We start from the raw sequence: 24,169 nt of genomic DNA, 5'->3' as shown, positions 1-24,169 counted from the left end.
TTCTCTTGGTTTTATTTTTAGCAAACCAGTGTGTGCTGGCTGATGAGACTATAATAGCTATGGCAGTTACTGAACCGTCAGCGCCGAGCTGGTAATAAATAACCCAGAAAACATCTACTGCATCTGCATCATACTGAAAGCCCGTCTTACAGTTGATTCAAAGAGGAAATGGAACTTGGGACCACTTAAAAAGAAAAACACCAGTTACATTCAGCTGTGAGAACAGGGGATCCATGTGTCAGATTTTTTAATTATGTCTGAGGCCATGGAATTAACTGTAGCTCAGGAACACGCTGCAGTGAGAGCAGTACAGGGTCCTTCTGCACTTTCAGGATGGTTTGAGTTAGGAAAAGTTAGGGACACAAGTAAATTACTATTTTGCTTTCTCTTTTTCATGTTCCCACTTCAGTTTCTGGGTACTGTGCAGGCAGAGGCCTCGCCTGCACGCGACACAGAGCACACACCGTGCTGCCTGATTGTTGTTGTCAGAGCCCAAGTTGGAGGAAGAACCCCTGATGTTCATGCTTTGTGCCATTTGTGGAACAATGCCTTGTACAGAATCAGTCCAAGGATAGAGACATTCAAATTCCTTACTCTGCAATTTGTGCCTTTTTAAATGAGCATGGCGAAAGAGACAAGTGTTGAAAGTACATACAGACATTGTTACCTAAATGTGTGTATGTACTTTCAACAGGCTCTTTGTCCAAAGAGGTAGAAAGACATAGTTTGACACAAGACGTCCGAGTGCTGTTGCTGAAACCTTTAGTTGTACCTAGCTTGAGAGCCCAGCTGCAAGTTGGAAAGTGTTTCTGCAGCGGGCCCAGGGCAGGAAGATGAATTGCAAGGCGTATTGATTCACAGCTGAAAAGGTCCTCTGAAATGCAAAGGAGACTTCATTAGGGACAATTCTGTGTATATCCCAGTTTGAGTGATGTAATGTGCTGAAGCTGTTTCTCTGAAGAGTCCCGATGGCATTTGGCTTGAGGATCTTTGCTAATGAACACGTCTAAATGGTTCTCCCGGTTGTTCCGTGGAGCTTCCGGGAGGTGCTCAAATGTGATGATCTTCTTCCTCTTCAGGTGGATACAAGTTTGCAGAATGGTTTTGCCCCTGGTATGAAACTAGAAGTTGCTGTCAAGTCTGACCAAAACACCTACTGGGTCGCCACCATCATTACTACCTGTGGGCAGTTGCTCCTGTTGCGCTACGATGGTTATGGGGAAGACCGCAAGGCTGACTTCTGGTGTGACATCATGACAGCTGATTTACACCCCATCGGCTGGTGCAAGCAGAACAAGATGATTCTCAAAGTGCCTGAAGGTATTGACTTCATATGCAGAAGTGGGGAGTACCTACAGAAGTATGCTTTTTGTCTTTTGTAAGTGTGCTGGGTAGCTGTCACCATTGCTGTGATACGCAGGCGGTGTGTTGTGGTGATGACAGGGTGAGGCTGCCTGCCATGGTTCTCAGAAATCCTGCCACTTACAGTGTCAGGTTTTTCTTTCACCAGAGAGGAGTTAGTTTAATTTCAGGATTGGATTTATTTTTACAGAGGCCTGTGGCTATCGTAATCTTCAACCACCAAATTCTACTGCAATTCCTTTTGAAGAATTTTGTTGGTTTGGTTCTTCTTTCAGGTGTTACTGCTGAGTGCGTGGCAGATGCTTGTGAATTAGGCAGTGTGAGAGTGTGGTAATGTGGTGTTGTCATCAGAATAATCTTTGACAGGCAGGAAGAATCACAGTCTGTTGTCTTCACTTTTCACTCAGGTATCAAGGACAAGATCCCAGACCAGGAGGAGTTCCTTCAGCGGGCGCTGAGAGGAGCATGCAGTGCCCCAGCCAACCTGCTGGAGGGGGTGAGTGCCCCAGCACCCCACCTCTTGGCTTTTGTTGTGGCTTTCCCCTTTGTCAGTTCAATTCCTTTTTTAAGTTTAGGGAGTGTTGCAGTGTGCTGCTGATCTTAGAGTTCCACTCTCTAGTGTGTCCTGTTTAAAGGATTGAATTTTGATAGTGATGTCTTGAAATGTATCTGACACTGCAGGTTTGGGCTGTTCATTAATCATCAAAAGAAAGACCATTTTCAATTCCCTCACGTTTCAGTTGTCCTCCTGTTCTGCTCCTCCTCTCTATAGTCTAAGGAAATAATCCTCTGTTTATATAACTCTCATGCCATCCCCCTTTTCAGTTAATTCCTTTCAGTACTTTTTTTTTCACTGATAGGAAGGTTATTGGTTCACTTAAATGATGCATCTTTGCTAGGTTTTTTTTAATCCCCTCCTCTGCATTTGAAAAAGGATTTGCTGCTCGTATTAGTGTCTGATTGTAAAATGCAGAACATATTTTGTTTGTAAAGATGTCAATGACATTTTTAAAAGTAACATTTGGAACTTTGTGTCTTTTCTGTCTAGTCATCTTTGTATGCAAGATGACTCAGTTTTAGAAAGAGATTATTCATACTCTCTTCAAACCTTGAATATGTAAGTGATAATGCTTTTGACAATGATGAGAACTGAAGTGAAGCATGTGACTGTCCACAATCGGTGCAAGAGGTCTGACACAAGCATCACTAAACTGTGTCCTTTCTGTTTTCCCCTGTTAGTAAGAGACCTGTATTTCTTCACTTCTGTACTCAGACTTCATTTATGCAAAAAGAATGCGTGTGAAGAACTGGAAGCATGGTATTCATTTTGGTCTGTTAAACAGGACAAGTTCTTTTTGTAGCTTCACAGAGGGAAAAATCCATTGGATCTCATTGCACCAGGCTCCCGACTGGAACTCCAGAACACCCGGGATTCCCTGGAAGCCTGGATAGTCACCGTGGTGGAAAACGTTGGTGGGAGACTTAAACTGCGATACGAAGGGCTGGGGGAGTCTGACCAGTTTGACCAGTGGATATTCTACTTGGACCCTTTCCTTCACCAAGTGGGGTGGGCAGCTCAACATGGATATAGCCTGCAGCCACCTTCAGGTAGGAACTTTGAAACATGATATGCTGATCAGAGGCTAGAGAATACTACTGCTGCTTTGGTGCTCTGAATCTGCCTTCTGGGTGTATATGGTCAGTATGTGATCTGACAAATAGTCTGCCTAATGAAATGGAAGTGAAAACACCAGTAAATAGTCCTACAAGCCTTTTCACTCACTCGTTCAAAAGTTGGCAAATGGTTTTGGCTGTTAAAAAGTTCCACCTGTTTGTGGGAGGGGTGGAACTGAGAAAGGGGTTGCACTGGGAAGGGGTTGCTTTCATGCTGCTTTCTGGCAGGTTTGTATCCAGGGCAGGTGGAAAGTCATCTCTTGTGAACTGCTGCTCAGCAGGAGCTTTTGCAGTTTAGACTCCACGTCTAAAGAGGTGTTATGTGGGTATGAAAATGAACTCAGCCCAGGGAACGAGTGCATGGAAGCAGAGGCAGAAGCTGGGACAGATTACTGTGTTGTCCTGGCAGGTGCATGTCAGGGTCAGGTGTGAAAGAAGTTTCTCCTCCTTTCCTGAGGAGGGGAAACCTTGGCATAAAACTGGAAAATACTGAGTGTTTACCCTTAAGCTCTTCTGCCAAGGCAGGTTCTGGCATGCTCTGTGCTAGAGGTTGGGGAAGTTCAGGTTGTTTTGAGCAGTTGGGTTTGCTTTATTTCATTTTATTTTTTCAAGTTTTTTCCTTATGGCAAGAAGAATCATGCTGAGGAAGCAACAGTTTTCGTTGAACCAACTAAGCATGCTGCCTTTGCTGGTGCTTGCACAGGCTCTGCTGAAATCAGGCTTGTGAACCTGGAGATTGCAAATTGCTGACAGGAACTAGATGGGTAGATTCCCTAGCACTATTTAAGTGAATAATGTCTTTTAAAAAATGTTAGTTAGCCACTGGGCTTGTTCCCTTTTCATGTCTACATAAGAGCCTTTGATACACTCACAGGCTTAGACTTCAGGGATCCTTTATGTGGGATGGCACTGGTACAAGTAGTGCCTCTTCTATCAGAGGGATGTGTGGTTTGCAATTACAGATGCTAAAAGAGTAATTTATGCAACTGGGACAGAATTGAGTTTTCTTCTTCCTTAAGCATAGAACAGACTAGTGTTACCCAGCTACTAGGATTTATTTTTTCATCATATGATTTTCCAGAAGTTTTCCTTGGAGTTGATGTGACCTCCATTTACCTGAGAAAAACTAGACTGGGAAGCATATGGGTGATACTGGTGCCTGATTTCAGTCCCTGTCTGTAGCACATCCAGGTGTCTAAGAAAGCAGGAAGGTGTTTGCACAGATGTGAATTTTGCACTTAGAGGACCACAAATCATCCCATGAAAAAGAAGGAAGATGAATGTATTCACTGTTTGCCTTTCTTTTCACTCAAGCCATTAGGTCCTTGAAGAGTGAAGCAGAGTGGCAGGAGATCCTGAAGAAAGTGAAAGAGGAGGAAGAGGAGTCATCAGTTCCTACAGATCTTTTTAAGGTGAAGAGACAATATGTAGTTCAATGCTGTGGATGATGTAATGAAAATTTCCTAAGAAATGATTCAGAGAACCCAGGCATTGTTACTGAAACTTCTGAGGCTGTTTTGTTTTGCCCATTTTTTTCCTTTATTAAAACATCTATGATACAATTTTGTTAAGTTAGATGTCACAAGTACATGAGCCATTAGCTATACTACTGGGAAAAATCCCTGGTTCTGATCCTTTAAAATGGCACCTCTGGTTGTTCACCAGCTGACCTTGGGTCTGGGGCTCCAAAACAAGAAAGATGTGGGACTGGTGGAGAGGGGTCAGAGGAGCCACAGAGATGATCAGAGGGCTGGAGCAGCTCCCCTACGGAGAGAGGCTGAGGGAGCTGGGCTGGTTCAGCCTGGAGAAGAGAAGGCTGTGGGGGGACCTCATTGCAGCCTTCCAGTCCCTGAAGGGAGCAGAGGAACAGGAGGGGAATCAGCTTGTTAAAAGGGTAGAGAATGGCAGGACAAGGGGGATGGATTAAAGCTAAAGGAAGGAAGGTTTAAATTAGATTTTAGGGGGAAGTTCTTTGCAGAGAGAGTGGTGAGGGGCTGGAACAGGCTGCCCAGAGAGGGGGTGGGTGTCCCATCTCTGGGGGTTTTCAGGGCCGGATTGGATGGGCCCCTGGGCAACCTTGTGTAGCTCCAGGCCTGGAGGTTGGTGTCCCTGCCTGTGGCAGGGGGTTGGAGCTCTGTGATCCTTGGGGTCCCTTCCAACCCAGACCATTCCATGATTCTATGATTATTGTCATTCTAGAGGACTGCAGGGTTACTACAGTGTCTTACCTGTGCAAGTGCATTGGAAATCTTTCCATGTAATACCCCTAACCTGTAACCTGACAGTCACACATGCTAGATAAGGTGTCCTGTTATATCCTGAGTGGTAGCAAATGAGTCTGAGTTTAAATATACATTCATTTATTTATTTTTAAAATGAAACGTTTTCACGTGTTTTGAGATGTAGGAATCTAAATTTAGTCCTTCAGGTTCTTAGTTCATTTTTCTCAGCTTCATTGGGATCTCTAAGCAGAACGGAACTGAGATGCTGTTGCTCTTGGATGTATTAGGTCATATACAGAGTGGGATATACATCCTTCTGGAGCAGGAGCCCTGCTTTGCAGGGTTTTGTTAGGCTGACAATGGAGACTTTTATAGTTTTCTTTTAGATTAGCTCACGATGAGCACCAGAGGTTAGGCAGGGGAAAAAATTCCTCTTGACATACCAGACCACCCTGTATTGTGAAGTCTTCTTTCTGTGTGGAGAGTATCAGCAGAGGAAATCTTTGGGACTCAATTCCCTAGAACACATAGAAAACTGTCAGTCTCAGACGGCATAGCTGGGGCTTTCTCTTCATTATAGAGAAGTTGCTGGCACTCCAACATGTTTGTTTATTAGAACCAACTAATTAATCCTCTTCAGTCAAGTTACATAAGGTATGTCTTTTTGATGGAGGTAACCACTCTTGACACTTTGTATTTCAGGATAAACCTGTGATTGGAGTGCATTCGTTCTCTGAAGGCATGAAGTTAGAGGCTGTGGACCCAATGGCTCCTTTTGTAATCTCTCCTGCTACAGTTCTCAAGGTACCAGGGTTCTTCAGTTGCTACTTTTCTTCCTAAACGTTCAGAAAATTCTCATTGTTTGATTAGCTTAAAAGTTTTCACATTAAGTATTGTGTATGTCCCCTTAGGGGGACAATTTGCCAGGAAAAAAAGCAACCTTTTGGTGGTGAAGACAATGGATTTGGAAGTAGAGAAAAGTTCCATAAAGATACAAGCTCAAAAGGTCAAATGGATGAAATAGTCAAACCCAGTTTTTAAAATAAGATGTAATCCCTCAGTATCCACATGAAGGTAGATTTGGGGGGTTTCTTTTATCGAAAGTTAATGCCATTACTGGTTTTCAGACAAGGGTCCATACATGGATCTAGAAGTTGAAATGAAAACTACCCAGAACAATCAGGTTTTGAGCAACTTCTCCCTTCCTGTTTTAGTATAAAACAGGGGGAAGGTTCTAGAGACCTACTTTGATGCAGTAAAGCAAAATGTTGTTCTGCAACGTAAAACTGGGATGTTTTGGTGATCTCTCTTTTGAACTCCTAACGTAGTTTCTTCAAATAAGATGGTTATTTATTACTAAAAAGGTGTGACCAGTTCCAGGCAAGTTTGTGATTTGTTTCTTGTCCTGCTGCTAGTTAATTCAGGAGCACAGTGGTTTCACTTGCGAAGGTCCATCCTGGGATATAGTTCAGCCTTGTTGAAATAAGCAGTTTTGTTACTATAGAATGGTGATAGGGCTTCAAACTCTAATTTCTTTGCTTTTCTTCATAAGAAAATGTCATATAGAACTTGATCACCTTAGTTTTTAAGTGCTTGTACATTGCCTTTTAGTATTATTTACTCTCATTAAGTTTCCAGGTATTGCACAGGATGCTGCTGGTTTATGAGTCCCAAAGTTTGGTTGGGTTTCTTGTAGGCTTTTTTTTTTAATTACCATCACACTTCAATGTAAAGGGTTTCCATCCTGTAGCATTGCTGGTTAATGAAGTTATCAAAACGGGGGAGAGGGAGCAGTAGATCAGAATCTGCTACTTAAAAGACCACACGGTTCTCTTTTGGCTAACTACAGGTGTACAATGAGAAATATTTCATGATAGAAATTGATGACTTGAGGCCAGAGCGTACAACCAGCCAGTCTTACGTTTGTCATGTCAACAGTGCTGGTATTTTCCCCGTGCAGTGGAGTCTGAAGAACGGCTTGAACCTCAGCCCCCCACCAGGTATGTCTGTGCAGGCTTGTCATGCTCTCTCCTCCTGGAAGGAAGCAGAGTGCCAATGCCCAGAGCTCTCCGTTTAGGACAACACTTTGACAGAAGAAATACGTGTAGTAGCACAAGCAGGGAACAAGAAAGATCAAATTGTGAGGAACAGGAGCTTTGAGTTAGTAAAATGGAGAAGATGCCAGTGGCTGGGGATGCTGGTTGTGCACGGAGTCTGAGCACTGGGTCGAATGGCGTGTGTGTGCCGGAGCTGAAGGCAATGCTGATTGCAGCGTTAATTAACATGATAGCAGAAGTCTGTACTCTATGTCATTGGATTTTCACTTCTGGTCAAAATGGAACATTGTTATCCAATGTCTTATAATATTTTTAGAATATCTTATCAGTTAGAAGCTAATGAAGTATTTTTTTTCAGAGGACCTCTCAGGCAAGATAGCAGATTGCTGGAACATTGCTTCGGGACATAAGGGAATTGGGGAATGATCCTTAGCTACTGAAATATTCATGTGGTTTCTCAAAATGGAAATGTCAGTGGTATTGTAAAGCCAGGGACTCCTATTCACAACCCCAGAATTCAGACTGTTTTGTGACGTGTGAGGAGCAGAGAGCATAGGATGTTTGCCTCTTGTTACTTGTCTTGGCTTTACTTGACCCAGTGTTACCTAGAATTTTACATGTGAAAGTTGAAACCTCACTTTCTAGGCATGTGACTGGAGCTGACAAAGATTTTAAGCTTCTCACCTGGAAATTGTGGGCAGAGTCCAACTGGCACTGTTAAAACAGAGAAAAATAAATAGATCCTTCTGTGGTCAGGCCCTCTCTGAGGGGTAGTTGAACATTTTTTAGATCATCATGCTAATACTGTATTCTTTAATTGTTTTGAAATTTTGTTTAGTTTCTTAAACCCTTGTCACAGGTGTCCCTTGTAGGGGAGTACTTCCAAGGTACTGTTGGGGTAACTGCTGCAGTCATGTCCTTGCTAATATGCTGCCAGACTTGAACTTTTACAGTAGCTCACTTAGGCACCCAGTTCCTTTCAGTTACTTGCTTTTTATTAGGTCACAGGGAAGCAATGTTTCCTCTAAGTAGAACTTAATTTGTCTTTTCCTTTCTGTCTCCCAATGGATTCCATGTTAAGACTCTCCCTTCAAACACATACGCAGATTTACAGCTGTTGGCAAACTCAGCGAGTCTCTTGGAGCAACTGACTGCCTTCTGCAGTGACTTGGTGGTTAACATTTGTTTGGGACAGTAATATGTTGGTATTGGGCAAATTCTGCATGCTCTGTTTAAAAAAAAAACTAATTAAAAATTTTAAAAGTTTCAGAGCTGCCATGACTCTTGTGAAGTAATCTCATGGGAATCCTGCCAGAATTGCACCCATGCCCTGGGAAAAGGCTGCAAATGCTTCCCATTGTTTTGATTGCTCCCTTTGTGTGCTTAGCAGATGTACTTGATTCATGCTTCAGGCTGCTCTCTGTGAAATCCCTTGCAGTTTGATGCCATCTCAAGTCAAAAATGGGAATCAAGGTGCCCACAAGCCCCTCTGCAGTGTGTCAGGCGTGTGAGCACCATGCTATGGGCTGACCTCAGGCAGCTCAGTGGCAAACTTGAGTGACCCAGTGCTTCAGCTTCGAATGACTTGTTATGTTCTCATGCTGTTAAACCAACCCTTTTGCTTTTTCTTCACCTAGGCTATCCTGGGCAGGACTTTGACTGGGCAGACTACCTCAAACAGTGTGGTGCTGAGGCAGCTCCCCAGAGCTGCTTCCCCTTGGTAAGGGTCTCTTGCAGGATAATCTCTCTGTTACACGATCGAAGCTCTTGATTCCAAGGAGAAGCTTTTGCATGTTTCCTACTTAAAGTACCAGTGACCACTGAGGAAATGGAAGAGCTAAGAAAGTGGAAATGTATGTGAGCAGTAATAGGTGCATGGCAGCTTCCTGGATAAGGAAGTGGGGGACCAAATGCTTCAGCTGTGATAAAGGAGATCGGAAAGAAATGAGCATTTGTAAAATGGAGATGTGTAAGAAGAGTCATAAAACCATATCAATCCTTGGCACTCCTGTAATTGTGGAAACGGGGCTTTTTAATAGACCTTGTTTTGGTTTCCTTAGTGTACTCTTTCAACCTTCCTTTATTTCAGCTTAATTCATTCCATTACATTAATCAATATCGAGTCCTCTTAAATGAGTACCAAACGGTCATTTTACATTAGTCACTGCCTGAAGTACTTGGGAGATTTCAGGCTTTTGTTGGTTTGGTGACTGTATTGCTGTGTCCCAAAGCAGAATACCTTGTCAAGCAGAAAAGGGTGCTATTAACACCTGCCTTCCAATTCCATTTACAATACACAGGCTACTGCAGTGCTTAGGGGAAGAAATTAAAATGAGTAATTCCCGTTTTTTGTTGCTGACTGTGAATTCCTGCTGCCCTTGTTCTGTCCTGGGCACCTTAGAACAGATCATTGAATTTATTACCCATTTCCTGAGAAGAGTTGATCACTGCAGGCTAGTTCCAGAATTTCTAATATATTGATCCTCTAATTATGTTGAAGAGTAGCTCTGGGGGAAAGAGTCTTCTGTCTGGCTGTTCCTTTTTGTCTTTAATTCAGGTGTTCCAGAACTGGAGAAATACCCATTCTTAGGTTTGGGGTTTTTTTTTTTATAAGCAGGGACTAAATTGATGAATAAAATGAAATCCTACTTATCAGGAAATGTAAAATTCCTTTGCTGTCTGCCAGAACTCACTTGGATGAGGCAGGAAGGTTATTTGCATATGTAAAACGGATTTCCAAGATAACATAGTGGCATAGACTGGTGAGACTATTTGTCAGTACTTAGACAGCAAGCAGAGAATTCCTGGTTGCCGAGAATGAACTCAGTCCTTTTGTGGAGACTCAGCATTCTTGAGTACAAACATCATCATTTCTAGGTCTGTTTATACAGCCTTTTTTAACTGAAATTCTTTGTAGTTCATAATATATCCTGCTTGTATTCAGTGCACTAATTATCTGAAATTTTCTCTGTCTGCATGACTATCTTTCTGCATTGCTCAGAAGCCTCAGTGTTCACGTGTTGCTCCTGTCCGTGGCTGTTTGTATCATAGACTGGATATACAGATGGCATTTTGATGAAGTCTTCTGTGTTTTTCCTAGTTAACTTCTGACCATGGATTTAAAGAGAATATGAAACTTGAGGCTGTGAACCCAGTTGATCCTGAAGAAGTTTGCATTGCCACAGTTACCAAGTTGAAAGATTCCTACCTCTGGCTTCAGCTGGAGGGTAAGCCTGACATGGGAGAACAGCAAGTGCATTGATTCTTCTGTAGTACCACCATCAAAGCTGAGGAGTATCTGGAGCAAGCTCACTGCCTGCTGGATGTGGGGAGCAAATTATCATTTTCTTAGTGGAAACACAGCAAACCCCTCTTTGTATTCTGTTTGCTTTAGCCTTGGGTGGCAGGGCCTCCTTAAGCCCCACAGAAGGGACGTTGGTGCGCTGTGGTGTGCCAGCGGTAGGCTTGTGCACTGTGTAAAGTGCTGATCAGTGTCTTTGGGAAAGCAAGGGCCTGGTGAGGAGTTGCTTGCATTCTGAGCCAGCTTTGACCAGATCCAGGAAGAAAACTTTGAGAGAGCTTCTTCATTAAGAAGATGATGTCCTGTATCAGCCGTTCTCTGTTATAATCACATTTCTTGATTGGAAGTACATTGGCATGCACTTACTGTGCACTGAGCATCTCTGTGAGTGGCTAATTCCCATCTCTGTCCTTTAGGAGGAAGCAGATGAGGTCAGGAAAGAATCTGGTCAATAAAAGAGGATGAATATACAATTGATACTGTGTTCCAGATAAACCAGAAGTAAAAGCAGCTTCACTGGCAAACGTATAGCAAGCATTAACCAAATGAGGCTTTTTATCAGTTGTTTCAATTTTTGCTTCTCTAAACTGAACAGGCTCCAAGAAGCCCGTCCCTGACTGCATAGTGAGTGTGGAATCAATGAATATATTTCCAGTGGGTTGGTGTGAAACGAATGGATATCAGCTCCGGCCTCCTCGCAAAGCAATTGGTACCGCTTCTGTTTCTTCTTGCAGTGATTAGCTGGGGTGGTAGAGATGGCAAGACATTCAGGAGCAGGCTGCTGCAGAGTTATCACAGGCATCACTGAATTTGGAAACATGATGGGCAGAGAATCCATGCCTTGTGCAACTGTTCCTCTGGCTGTTATGTCCAGTTGGAAGCCACACAACAGCTTCAAAGCCGGCAGTGTTGGCTGAGACCCTTGCACATTGTACAAGTGCCTGGGAACAATCCATTAGTCACAATAAAGAAATCATCTCTCTGTGTGTGCACACATGCCCGTGCTTTGGGTATATTTTTGTCTGAGCTGGTCTTGCCATGTGTCTGACCCTGATACTCATTTCACACTTGCACTTGGGCAGGTAAAATGAATTGGCATAGCAAAGTGGGGTTGAGTTGTGTACACATTCTGGAGTTGAAATAAAGGGGACTAGCTTTCTAAATGGGAGAGGAAAAAGGAAATTCTACCTTTTTTTACTACACTATTACTGCCTTTTTTACTGCACTTGTAATTAGCATAAAATAGCATCTTCTCTCAACTGCTTTGTGAGCTCTGTTTATTAAAGCTTAATGGGAGTTTGAGAAACTGAAAAACTTCCTGAATGTCTCTTAAGTAAGACACTAAGATTGGCATCAACTGTCACATACTACAAGTCAAAGCAGGAGAAGCTAATCTGAGACACATCTGGACTGCCAGCCACAGAGGAGGAAGTTGGGGGAAACCTAATTAGAAAAAAGATGCTTTTAAAAAGAATAATCCAGAAGTTTGTTGGGAAAATTTGCTGACAAGGCACACGCTGCATTACCTTGTTTAATATCATTACCTGATTGTGAAAGCCAGAATTAGCACGTGGACCCATCACCTAGTTGGACTTTCTTAGTTGCAACAGAGTTTTCCTCCTTAGGAATTGGCTTAAAGCACATTTGTTTTTAACTAGCTTTGTTTCACTTCAACGTTAAATGGTGTTAAAGTTCCCTGCACCAGTAAAGTGGTGTTAGGCCTATGAACCTAAACTTGGGTTAGTTTTTAGCACCTTTGCTGAAAAAGAAAGCATATCATTCATTTTTGGTTGGTGTTATGGGTGGTTTAGCAGCTGTGGTGCAATCAAAGATGCACAAGAAGTGAGATTTCACAGAATACTGGAGGTACATGCCTGATTTAATGAGGTTTTTACTGAAAGCCAGAGTAAACCTTTTGGGTGGCTTCAGATTTCACTGGCCAGCATGTCTCTAGGGCAGATGGGTCGGCTATCTGATGCTGTGGTGACTCTGAACATAGATTCTTTCTGGCAGATAACTTAGAAGAAATGAGTCTAGTGTATATATTGGACTAGCAGTTTCATTTGTTTGTCTCCTGTACTTGCTGTTTATATTTTCTATTTCTTCCTTTCAGTAAACAGGCAGAAAAAAATTGCAGTGGTTCAACCAGAGAAACAGTAAGTAGCAGGGTTTTTGCTTTTATTTTTCTGTTGGGGTTTGGCTTGTTTTTTTTTTCCTTTTCCTAACAGATAAATCAGGTTGTCGTAGGGGAGATTTAGCTTTACAGAAGTGCCTTACTGAGGGCTGAGAGATTCCACACTCTTTATCTTGATGCTGGTAGTTCCTGTTGATGTTGAAAAAGATCTCTTGCACTGCTGTAGTATGGAATTTGGTTTTTAATAATGCCAGTGCCACTCAGCTGAATTATTGAGTAGGTCAAGTTATTGAAGTTCTGGGGTTGAAACTGTTGATCTTTCACTTCTGAAAGACTGCACTGTCTGTAGGTATTGGAGTGTGCATCAAAAAAAAATAGCCTGATCTTAAGACTGTGTAAGTTTGTGCTTGAGCCTTTTTTTAATGGTAATTAATAGGGAAAATTACTAGATTCCCTTTGATTGTATTTCCTTCTCAAATAATACAGAGTCTGTAGTGTAAACACATGTAGAAAATGTGGCTGCCCTAATATATCACTGCAGTTTTGTAGAGCTGGTCAGAAAATCTGGCTTGAGTGAGCATGCTGTCATTTCGAGGATGAACTTCTAATTGTTCCTTCCCACATGAAATGTGGCCCATGCAAACCAAGGAGGAGAGTTCTGCTGATACCTGCAAGTTGCCTGTAGTCTCTGTGTCATGCACATGAAGCTCCTTCACCTGAGCCTGCTCACAGTGCTCTGTAGCCTGCCTGACAGCTGGTTTATTGACTCACTCAGCTTTACAAACACCAGATCCGTCAGTAGTCCTGCCAATGTTTTCATTGCTCCTAAAATACTGAGCAGACTCTTCTTCCATGGTTTGTAGTTGGGATTCTAGTCATTTTGGTTTAAAATCCATCTTTTTCAGAAAGCATAAGGTAAGGCTGTACACAGCCTTGTGCTGTGATATGTGAAACGAAGGGGAAGATGTAAACTCTTGTCAGTAGCTTTGTGCAGCATGTTTATGTACAGTATAGAGCCTGCAAGCAAGGAAGGAGTGCTACTAGCTGTAGCAGTGCAGTAGTCCTTTCCAAATCAAATTTTATAGTCTTTTAGTAACTGAGGACTGCCCTTACCAGCTGTCCCTTTTCCCAACCTCCTTCTTTTCATTGCAGAATTCTGTCTTCAAGGACAGTTCATGATGGACTAAAGAACCAGGAACTGAACTCATCTGACTCAGGTACTGATCAGGAAGGGCAGGCTGGCCAAGTCCTCTGACTGTTCAGCTGCTCAGTACCCTTCTGCTAGGAGAGGGGAGAGGAGGAAAGAGTTTGAAGATTTTTCATCCCTTGATGATTTGCTGAACTTCAAAAAATAGTGGAACAAACAAAACCATGCAGTATTTGTGTCCTGAAATTGACCCATAAATTAAACCTGGAAATGAGATTTTTACCCTGGAACATTTTCCCCCAGGCAGAGGGTATGCAGAGCCCAATGAGTGCTGTCATCTAGGCAGATGATTTTATTGTCACCTGTTGTGCTTAATAATGTTGGGAGAAGCATAACAGACACGCTGCATCTGTGCTCCTGAGTTGTTGAGTCGAGCTTTGGGAAGCAGGTTTGTCTGTTTTTATGATAACTTTGCAATCATGATAAACAAAAGCAATTCAGACAGTAAACTGCTTTGTGTGCCAGATGGTGAAATCTAATAATTTGCTGAACTGTTGCAAGAATGAATGTGATGAATAAGTACATCTGGTGGTGAAACAGTCATACAGATCTGTCTGTTTGGCAACAAAATGCCTCTTCGGCTGGTTTCTGTGCAGTGAAATGCACATCTGAAGCTGCACCAAGTGCAGGCTTTATAGAAATGATTCGTGCCTGCTTAGCATTTTAATGTTTTTTTAATAGAGACCTAATGTCAATTTGACTTCATTTATTTATCTGCCATTTATCAACTACTGAATTTAAGATTTTTTTTTACATGATAGTGCTGCTCAGTCAAGAAAAACTCTGAACAATGGTAGTATAAACCAAATTTATAGTTATACATAAGTACCTTGCAACACATATCATACATAACTTTAATTTTGAGTGGCATTCAACCATATAATAGGTTTAGAAAATTTGATGTCACTTCATCAGTTTCTGGACATTGCTGCTTGAGGGAAAAGAACCTAAAAACACAAAGCAAGGTGGTATTGCAGTTTAGGGTAAATAGAGAATAGTAAATAGAGAATAATAGAGATAATTACTTGACTGGAAAATTTGTCCAGAATTGCTTCTGCTACCAAAATTTAGGATTGTCCTCTTCTTGTCTGTTCTGTTTGCTCTAATACCCTAATGCACCAGACCAGCTTTTCTGGTAAATGACTAACTTCAACTCCTGTAGTTTGACAATTCACAAGCACATGTATGAAGTATGAGTAGTATTTTGGCAACATTGAGTAACTAGTGCTCTCATTGCACACCTGACACTGAAACTACCCCAAATTTGTGTCTTTCCAGACTTTCTCCCTTCTTTACAACAGACAAAATATTCCATGTTGCCATGCTTTGCTGGGGAGGTTGGAGCACATGATTTAAACCTTTGCTTTCTCATTTCTCAGTGGTAATTAATGGAAAGTACTGCTGCCCAAAGATCTACTTCAACCACCGGTGCTTCTCAGGGCCTTACCTTAACAAAGGCAGGATTGCAGAGCTTCCTCAGTCTGTGGGACCTGGGAACTGTGTTCTTGTTCTGAAAGAGGTGAGAGGGCTGTGCGTAGCGGGCCTGCACGCAGCAGGGTATCGTAAACTCCAGAGTGTGTCTCTAATTCTAGATGGGTAATTAATAACTTCAACCTGATGATTAGTAAAGAGGTTTTCTTGTGTAAAATCGAGTATAAATCAGGGGCTGTTTTATGAGTATAAGCCTCTCCTCTGGGTTAGTCAGCCTTCTACTGCTGAACTTAATTTTAGGTTAAAACAGAGTAACCTGTAATTACCAAAGGAGTCATAATCTTTTTTTTAGCTGTAATAACTGCTTTAATTTTAATTAACAGAATTAGCTTCAGATAATCCCAAAATTCCTTTACAGTTTGCACAGGTGAGATTAGAAATGAGGAAATCCAGATTTTCTTAGAAGAAATTACAAACTGGTTTTGGTAATTGGAAAATTAAGACAATTCACTGTGGTTTATAAGTTGTATGTGTTTTGCAAAGTTCAGATGAAATTGTGCTTTTGCTTCCTAATGTAACTGAGGGAGGAGAAGAGGGAGGAAGAGGCTGTTTAAGAGGCCAAAGAGCCTCTCCTCCAGAAGGTGTTTCACAACAAATATCCAAATACTGTAATGAAATAACTATTTTTCCCGAATCTCTGAAAAGGTAGTTATTATCTGACCTGAGAGGCTGAAAGTCTTCCAAGTCTTTATATGTGCACACTTGAGCTCTTGTGAAATGATCACTTTAAAACCAGAAATTGGTTCAACATCTCTGCAGTTTGTACCTTCCCCACCAAGTATCATAACTGGGAGAGGCCTTAGGAAACACCTGCTGTAAAACAAGAGTCCCATGGACAAGAGGCAAGCGGATTATTGACAAAATTCCATTTTTGCCTACAGAAAAGTACCCCATCCTTTCTGCAGGTGTTTCAGTACTCTGATGTAAGCACCCCAAAAGAGCAAGAATCCTGGAGTGAGCTTGGTACTTGTGTTGTATTCACTGCTCTTCTTTTGAAATAAAGACCTTGGTAGCGCTGAAGCTGCAAGTTTATACAAGGGGCAATGGCTGCAAGTTGGAGCATAGGAAGTTCCACAGCAACATGGGGAAGAACTTTCCCCCAGTGAGGGGAAAAGGTGAGGGAGCCCTGGGACAGGCTGCCCAGGGGGTGTGGAGTCTCCATCTCTGGAGATATTCCAGCCCTGTCTGGACGCCGCCCTGTGCAATATGAGCTGGGGAGCTGCTTTGGCAGGGAGTTGGACCCCATGGGCTCTCCAGGTCCCTTCCAACCCCTCTGATTCTGGGATTCTGTGATTCTGTGAAGATCTGATGCCCCCAGTTTGGGAATGATTCTGAATAAGCACATATGAAAAGGAAAAACACAACTTGAACACACACTTTGTACTATCCCCCACTAGCCTCAGGCTACTCACAACTTTGAGTTACTCTGCAGCACCCAAGAAGTTCTCATTTTATCATAGTATCATGGCTCCTGAAAGCAAAACAGAGGGAGCATAAGGTTCTGCAGTGTGATTTTGCAGCAGGCAGTGGGTCGGCGGGCAGCAAAATCCTGCAGCATTTTTTTGGCACATCTTCACCTGTCAGCCAATCTCTGGGATAATCGCTCAGCTTTACGCAGTATTATGCAAGTTTTGTAGTATTCAGCCCCAGGGTTTAATTTAGTGATGTGTAATTCAAGGGCAATGACTTGGAAATTGCTAGATGCACTCGTGACTCTGCTGGCAAATTGGGAAGGTTTGGCAAGGCCTGAAGTGTGGACTGCTCTCAGTGTTCGTGTTGGCAGGATCAGGAGGCATCTGTAATCTGGCTGTGAATGAGTGCTTTGATGCTAGATAATTTGGATGAATAGAAGTAATTTCCTATTCTGTTCTGGCACTTTAAAACAGATCTATTGTATAAATAACTGAAATGTATTTTCTCCTCTTCCCTCCCTCCCTGTAGGTTCTCACTTTACTGATCAACGCAGCGTACAAACCCAGCCGTGTCCTCCGAGAGCTGCAGTTGGATGAAGAGGCTGCGTGGCACGGGCACGGGGAGACCCTGAAAGCCAAGTAAATCCTTGTCCTGTTCCCCCACGTGGTTGATGCCAATAGCAATGTTCTCTGCCATCAGTGCTTTAACTTTGCACTTTTCAGAGGAGGAAAAATTGCTTGTAGCACACCAAGATGCTGGCAGATCACGCTTTAATGAGTGTCTGGTGAAGTGCATCTGGTTTTAATGCCTCTCAGTATGCCAGGTGTGCTCTGCTACTGGCTTGTGAGCAGCTAGTGGTGACAGAAGTGTTGTGGTCCTAGCACAACACAGCACGCCCACTGGCAGTCCTGCAGGTGAGGCTTAGGGTGCTTTAATTCACCCAAAGACAGTTGTCAGTATTTGAGAGCAGAAGAACCTACCATGTAGGAAGCTTCTCAGAACTGCTTGGCAATTCTCAGTGGAAGCAGATTCCTCTGAAGTCTGGGTAAAGCAGAGCTCCGAAATGGGCCAGCCTGGAACCTTCCCACTGCAGCCTACCCTAAAGCACTCCCTAGTCCTCCAGCTGAGATTTTGGGGTGGGGCTTCTTAGCAAGATTGTTTTGTGGCTAGGAAAAAAAAAGCAGTGATCATATTTGTATATATTGGATAAATCCAGGTGTTCCTTTATAGTGATGATCTTGTAATCAGGTTATTAGAGATTAGGTTTTCCTGATGTGCCATAGAACACATTCCTACATAGGTGTGAACATGTGGGTAATTCTTTGCTGGGTGAGTTTTGTGTGTAAAAAGACACTTTTCTATGTACTGAAGGACTGCTCTGGATGCAGGGGCAGGGAAATCATATGCAGGGTTAATGTAAATAGAAGATGCAGAGGAAAAACTTGGTTTTGCTGAAGTTGCCATGTGCTTTCTTTTGCCACAGTAGTGATATCTGGGCTATGGTATATGATCTATCTCTTTTTTCAATGCATTAACTAGTTACTTGCAGCCCTGAGATGTCTCTAACAGATGCCAGCATGTGCTATTAGCTGCGCTGGGAGAACAAAGCAGAAATGATGAATGACTTGGGCAGATATTTCACAGTGCAGCTCAGTCAGTGTCACAGCAAAGCTGATGAAGAAAAAAGAAGTGTTTTCTTAATTTAAACCAAACAGGAGCAGTATGTGGAGGCATGGTGAGGGACTGCCTTGACAAACTGTCCAGTAGTTAGACAAAAGCTGACTGGAATTGTGACAGCAGTTCGTTTGTTTGCCCTAGTGCCTGCATGGAGAGCTCGCTAGAAGCTGTCTGCTGTTCCCTTCAGTAGCTGAAGCAGTGCTCTCCATCTTGGTTTTAAGGACCAGCTGTCCACATCACAGTGGGCACTTCTGCAGTCCCATAATAACAAAGAAAGCACAAACCATCTGGGACAAAGAAAACAGAACTTCTGAACTCTGGGATAGTCCTCTCAGCTGGTGTTTTATAGTTGTGGGCAGGGCAGTGTCTCTGTGTTGGGTACTGCAGGCATCTCCTGGTGCAGCCTTTTCCCTTGCCTGAGGATTAGAGACTCAGCTGCCTGTTTCCTGGGCTGGTCGGTCCATCAGGTTCCTCACTGTGCAGGTTCCCCCGAGTTTGATCTCCACGCAGGGTTCTCATACGCCTCTCAGTGAAGTACTTTTATCCCGGTGATTAGAGGATTCCTGAATTATAACCACGTGTTCAATGTTAGGTACAAAGGGAAGAGCTACCGTGCAACTGTGGAAGTTGTGAGGACGGCAGATCGGGTGGCAGAGTTCTGTAGAAAAACATGCATCAAGCTGGAGTGTTGCCCAAACCTCTTCGGCCCTCAGATGGTGCTGGATAAGTGTTCAGAGAACTGCTCTGTCCTGACAAAGACTAAATACAGTGAGTAGGCAGCTGATCTCCAACCAAGGTGGGGTATGGGGGGCTATATTTTGGGTTTCTTCTCCAGAAGGAATCCAGAGTACATTGCTTTGCTTACGCAAGGAGCAGCTCAGGCACTGCGTGCACAGGCCTCCAGAACAGCCGTGTGCCAGTGTGTAGGCAAGAATAACAAAAACTCTATGAAGTCATAGTACTGTAGGTTAACTCCTTGTTGTGAACTGACTGTAATACTAGCATTTAAGAGGCCTTTTAATTGCTTTTGCCATTTTGTTGTGGAACAGAACAACTTCAGACTCTTTCCTTAGCTTACAGGGTTTTTAGCTTTTTAGGGGTTTTTTGAGCTAACCTTAACCATTTGACATTCTGAGAGCAAACAGTACACTGGGGCCATGTTTAAAAATTACATCACAAAAACCTCCATTAAATTGGATTGGACCAAGTCTGTAGCTGATGATTTTTGTGTAAAAACCTGATAATTTGGGGCATCTCCGAGACAGAGGCAGATAAAATCAATCAGTGACTCTCCTTTAAACTAAATGAAAGAGGAAAATACAGACATATGCTAACTTTGAAGTTTTGCAGAGCTGGGACATGTCCTTCTAGTGATTTTACAGTCCTGATGATGGACAAACATAATGACTAGTGAGGCTGAAGGTGTGTTTCAACTCGGTGCTCCTCTGCCTGTCCTGTAGCACACTATTACGGGAAGCGGAGGAACAAGCGGATCGGCCGGCCCCCGGGGGGGCACAGTAACCTGGAAGGAGCCATGAAGAAACCAAATAAAAGGCGGAAGAGACGAAAACACTTCTTTGTTCATAAGAAAAAACGTTCTTCTGCTTCAGTGGATAACACCCCAGCTGGATCTCCCCAGGTATGAGCCAGCCAGCAGCTTGCACAGACATCGTCTGTGCTCTTCGACCAGCTGCATTTGAAAACACAGGCTGTTAGTTCCTTGTAACCTCAGGTTACAGCTGACAAATCAATGTCAATTACTGGTTTTGTTCTAAACTTCCCATTTTTTATCATCTTTTTTCACTCCCATTCCCAACCCCCTATTCAGGGCAGTGGGGCAGAAGAGGAGGATGACCAGGATGAGGTAGATGAGGAATCTCTAACTGAGGATAGTACCTCAGAGCACCAAGATGAATTGCTTGAGGAGTCAGAGGTATCAGAGAAGAAATCACTGTCGTCCTCTCCTACACAGAGTGAACTGTCTCATTCCCTGGCTCAGGACCGAGACAAACGGAAGAGGAAACTCAGGACCTTTTCCTTTTCTGATGATGAAAATAAACCTCCTTCACCAAAGGTAACTTCAAACCTAGATTCCTGTTCTATCTTGCTTGCTGTTGGGCAAGCACCAACATCTTGGGAGTATTACCTGTTATACATGTGTTCTCATAAAATGCTGTTACCCCAGAAAGGCCATTGTGAAGATGGAATAATTAAAAGTCTTTATTACAGTTGTATTACAGGACTGTGATGAAGACTAAACAGAAAGCTGTAGAAAGAAAGCAGACAGTTTTCTGTTTCCCAGCTGTTAGCACTCCTCTTAGTCAGTCAGAGCAGTGATGTGGTACCCACCAAATCCTGGGTTTAGATCCCTGCATACCAGCTCTAATGATGTGAGAGCCACCACCCTCAGCACAGTGCTCTCCTGCACTTCTCTGCTAACCAAGAAACCCCTGCAGGTTGAGTTCTCATTAAAGTTTTATTTGGCAGCTGAAGGTTTCAGGGTGGGAGAGCAGAGGGGAGGGTTTGGTCCATTGTATATGTGTGTGTAATATTTTTGGGAATTTTTCTTGTGCTGGGTGGCTTGTGTAGGACATAAAAGTGGAAGTTGCTGAAAAGCTGCACTTGGACAGTAACCCTCTGGAGTGGACCGTGGCTGATGTCGTACGATTCCTCAAATCCACTGACTGTGCACCACTGGCTAGAATTTTCCTTGATCAGGTATTGCTTTCTGGCTGTTCAAATGTTGGCTTTGTCTCTCTGTTCCTCACCCTCCAACAGATTACAGAAAGAAGCTACATTAACCTTTATATTGGGGTTTTGAGGAAATAAACACACATGCAACCTTCTGTAGCCTGGGAGACAAGGGCTAAGGGAATGACTCAGGTTTCAGAGGCCATTTGTTCTCTGGGCAATCTGAATCCCAGAGCTACAGAGAATGCCTACAGCCAAGCACACCAAGGCAGGAGCCTGTGTTTTCAGAGATAGAGTCTTACTGCTTGCACTGACCTTAAAAATGGATAAATACTTGACGTAACAACCCTGAGCAGCGCTACAGGCTGGGGGAGACTGGCAGGGAAGCTGTCAGGCAGAGAAGGACCTGGGGGTGTTGGGTGACTGCAGTCTGAATATGAGCCAGCAGTATGCCATGGCAGCCAGGAAGGCCAATGGCATCCTGGCTTGTGTCAGAAATAGTGTGGCCAGTAGGTCTGGGGAGGTGATTGTGCCCCTGTACTGGGCACCGGTGAGGCTGCACCTCGAGTGCTGGGTCCAGTTCTGGGCCCCTCACCATAAGAAGGACATTGTGGTCCTGGAGCGAGTCCAGAGAAGGGCAACCAGGCTGGGGAAGGGGCTGGAGGGCAAATCAGCTGAGGAGCAGCTGAGGGAGCTGGGGGTGTTCAGCCTGGAGAAGAGGAGGCTGAGGGGAGACCCTCTCCCCACCTCCACTGCCCTGACAGGAGGCTGCAGAGAGGTGGGCGATGGTCTCTTCAGCCAGGGGACAGGAGATGGGACAAGGGGCAATGGGCTCAAGCTGTGCCAGGGCAGGGTCAGAGCTGATGTGAGGGAAAAGCTCTTCCCTGTCAGAGTTGTGTGGCTGTGGCACAGGCTGCCCAGCGGGGCTGAGTCACCATCCCTGGGTATGTTTGAAAAAAAGGCAGATGAGGTGCTCAGGGATCTGGTTTAGCTTAGGGTGGGAATGGTTGGACTTCGTGATCTTAAAGGTCTTTTCTGTGATTCTGTGATTTTGAATTCTGCAGACAAACTACAGGCATCACAGTGTGGTACAGCCGGACCACAAGCAAACGCTGCTGTGTTTCGAGTGTGAACACAAGTCAAGTTAATGTTGTATTTGCACCTTGGTTAAAATTTGCCACTCAAAAAAAAAAAACCTATATCAAAACTGGAGTGCTGGAGCTAACGAGGAGTATGGTTTGCAGTAGATGTTCCAGAAGATACTTCCAGTTGTAGAACCTCTGCCTCTATGGAAAGATGTAGAGATTGGGTAAAATGACTTTAGGCATGAAATTTCCTTGGTTTCTTGTTAGGTTGATGGTGCTGTTGTTAAAATTGCATCTCATGAGATTCTGTCCCCTTAGTGAATTTGAGCTGACATTTTAATATAGGAGTTAATTTGTTGTGAGGGAGAGATTTTCAAGCTGCCTGGAGTAGCATGAAAGAAACATCTGATTCATAAATGGTCATGAATGTGAAATTGCAGCAGGTCAAAGGTGAAGGAGCAGGGAAAATCAACGTGCAAAGTCACTGTGGAGTTTTTCTTTCCTGACAGGAAATTGATGGCCAGGCACTGCTGCTGCTGACCCTGCCCACTGTTCAGGAGTGTATGGACTTGAAGCTTGGGCCAGCTATTAAACTTTGCCATCATATTGAGAGGGTCAAACTGGCCTTCTACCAGCAGTTTGCTAACTGAGGAGCAGCCAAGTTGAAGTGGACCTTTGAAGCACAACTAGAAAAAAACATGCTCCTTTCTATCTAGCAAGGAAAGCCAAATGAAGTTAAACTGAAGCCCTGGTGACCTAAAAGCATCTGTCAGCCTCAGTTCTTCACATTGACAAAAGGAAGACAACATCTGGAGCAAAATGCCAATGCAAACACAGGGGCTACTCCACCAGCTGCCAGCTCGGGAACACAATAGTCTCTTGCTCTATGGTTCCCTTTTTTTAATGTCTTTTTTAATGATGAAAGAAAAGGCTCCTCTGGTGGGAGGTGACATTTCAATAGTTCTGTTGGCACAGAACTTTAAAAGGATAAACGGATCCTGTTTACGTTCGCATGTAGGCTGCCAGAAATGACCTTTCTGTGTTCCTGATGGTCCCCAAATCCCCTTCCCTCCCTGTGGACAAACACTTGCTTTACCCACAGCACTGGCTTTGGAATGTGCTCTTTGCACATTCGTGTGTTAATCCTGAGCTTTTTAATGAATTTGTTCATTGTTAGGACAACCATGTGGCCACAGGGTTCTGAATGTACAGTATAGCAAGAGTGTGGTTCCTTTGGGGTTTTTGTTTGTTTGGTTTGGGGGTTTTGTTTCACTGCTGTTGGGGGTTTCATTTGGTTTTACTACCTCTGTAGCCTGAACAGAAGAAGTGAAAAGGGAGGGAACTACTACTTCTGGATAAAATCATCTGTAGTTGCACAGCAGCCTCTCCTCTGTAGGCAGGTCAGAAGCCCAGACCAGTATTGGCATCCAGAGCTTCTGTTCCAGAGCCTCAGCTGGAACCTGTGGAGGCTTCACCTGGATGTTTCCTTTTTCCCCAGCATCAGAAAACTTAATTATTTTGCACTTCTCTTACAGACAGGCTGTAGGGAAAAAAAAGGAAAGAGAAAGTGCCTCTGCATTGACTATATTTTGGTTGTCAGATAATTATTTTTTTTTTATAAATTCTGTGAAGTTCCTTCCTTTTTCTTACCACAGACAATTGGGCCGTGTACACAGAGCCTGTCAGCCCACTTTTGCTTTGCTACCTGAACATTTTTTAGATGATACACTAAGAAAACTGCAATCAATAGAGGACTGCAACTTAGCTCTGCCAGTGTCTGCACACTGGAAACTAGCTTAGGAGCATGACTTTGTATCTTTAACTCTATACAGCTGCTCAGGATCACACCTGATGA

The 24,169-nt window shown here is 43.4% G+C and overlaps 1 protein-coding gene across 1 annotated transcript in view; it reads left to right on the top strand.

Annotated features, from left to right (window-relative positions):
- The window catches only part of SFMBT1 (Scm like with four mbt domains 1), a gene marked incomplete at both ends in the record, with an annotated part of 34,918 nt that extends 11,954 nt beyond the window's left edge, over positions 1-22,964 (top strand). The window contains 18 exons of the mRNA XM_084269650.1: positions 1,080-1,320; positions 1,770-1,858; positions 2,724-2,970; positions 4,351-4,448; positions 5,961-6,062; positions 7,108-7,258; positions 8,953-9,035; positions 10,416-10,542; positions 11,212-11,325; positions 12,730-12,772; positions 13,903-13,967; positions 15,337-15,476; positions 17,390-17,499; positions 19,131-19,306; positions 19,999-20,177; positions 20,367-20,612; positions 21,128-21,256; positions 22,824-22,964. Of these exons, the coding sequence (XP_084125776.1) occupies positions 1,080-1,320; positions 1,770-1,858; positions 2,724-2,970; positions 4,351-4,448; positions 5,961-6,062; positions 7,108-7,258; positions 8,953-9,035; positions 10,416-10,542; positions 11,212-11,325; positions 12,730-12,772; positions 13,903-13,967; positions 15,337-15,476; positions 17,390-17,499; positions 19,131-19,306; positions 19,999-20,177; positions 20,367-20,612; positions 21,128-21,256; positions 22,824-22,964 (2,481 nt within the window). The remainder of the gene's footprint in view (positions 1-1,079; positions 1,321-1,769; positions 1,859-2,723; positions 2,971-4,350; positions 4,449-5,960; positions 6,063-7,107; positions 7,259-8,952; positions 9,036-10,415; positions 10,543-11,211; positions 11,326-12,729; positions 12,773-13,902; positions 13,968-15,336; positions 15,477-17,389; positions 17,500-19,130; positions 19,307-19,998; positions 20,178-20,366; positions 20,613-21,127; positions 21,257-22,823) is intronic.
- Positions 22,965-24,169: the final 1,205 nt, after the last annotated feature.

This window comes from Gallinula chloropus (assembly GCF_964237585.1).
Source record: "Gallinula chloropus genome assembly, chromosome: 12".
Classification (NCBI taxonomy): Eukaryota; Metazoa; Chordata; class Aves; order Gruiformes; family Rallidae; genus Gallinula; species Gallinula chloropus.
Note: the sequence above shows the minus strand (reverse complement) of the source record. Positions and strands in the feature narration are given on the sequence as shown.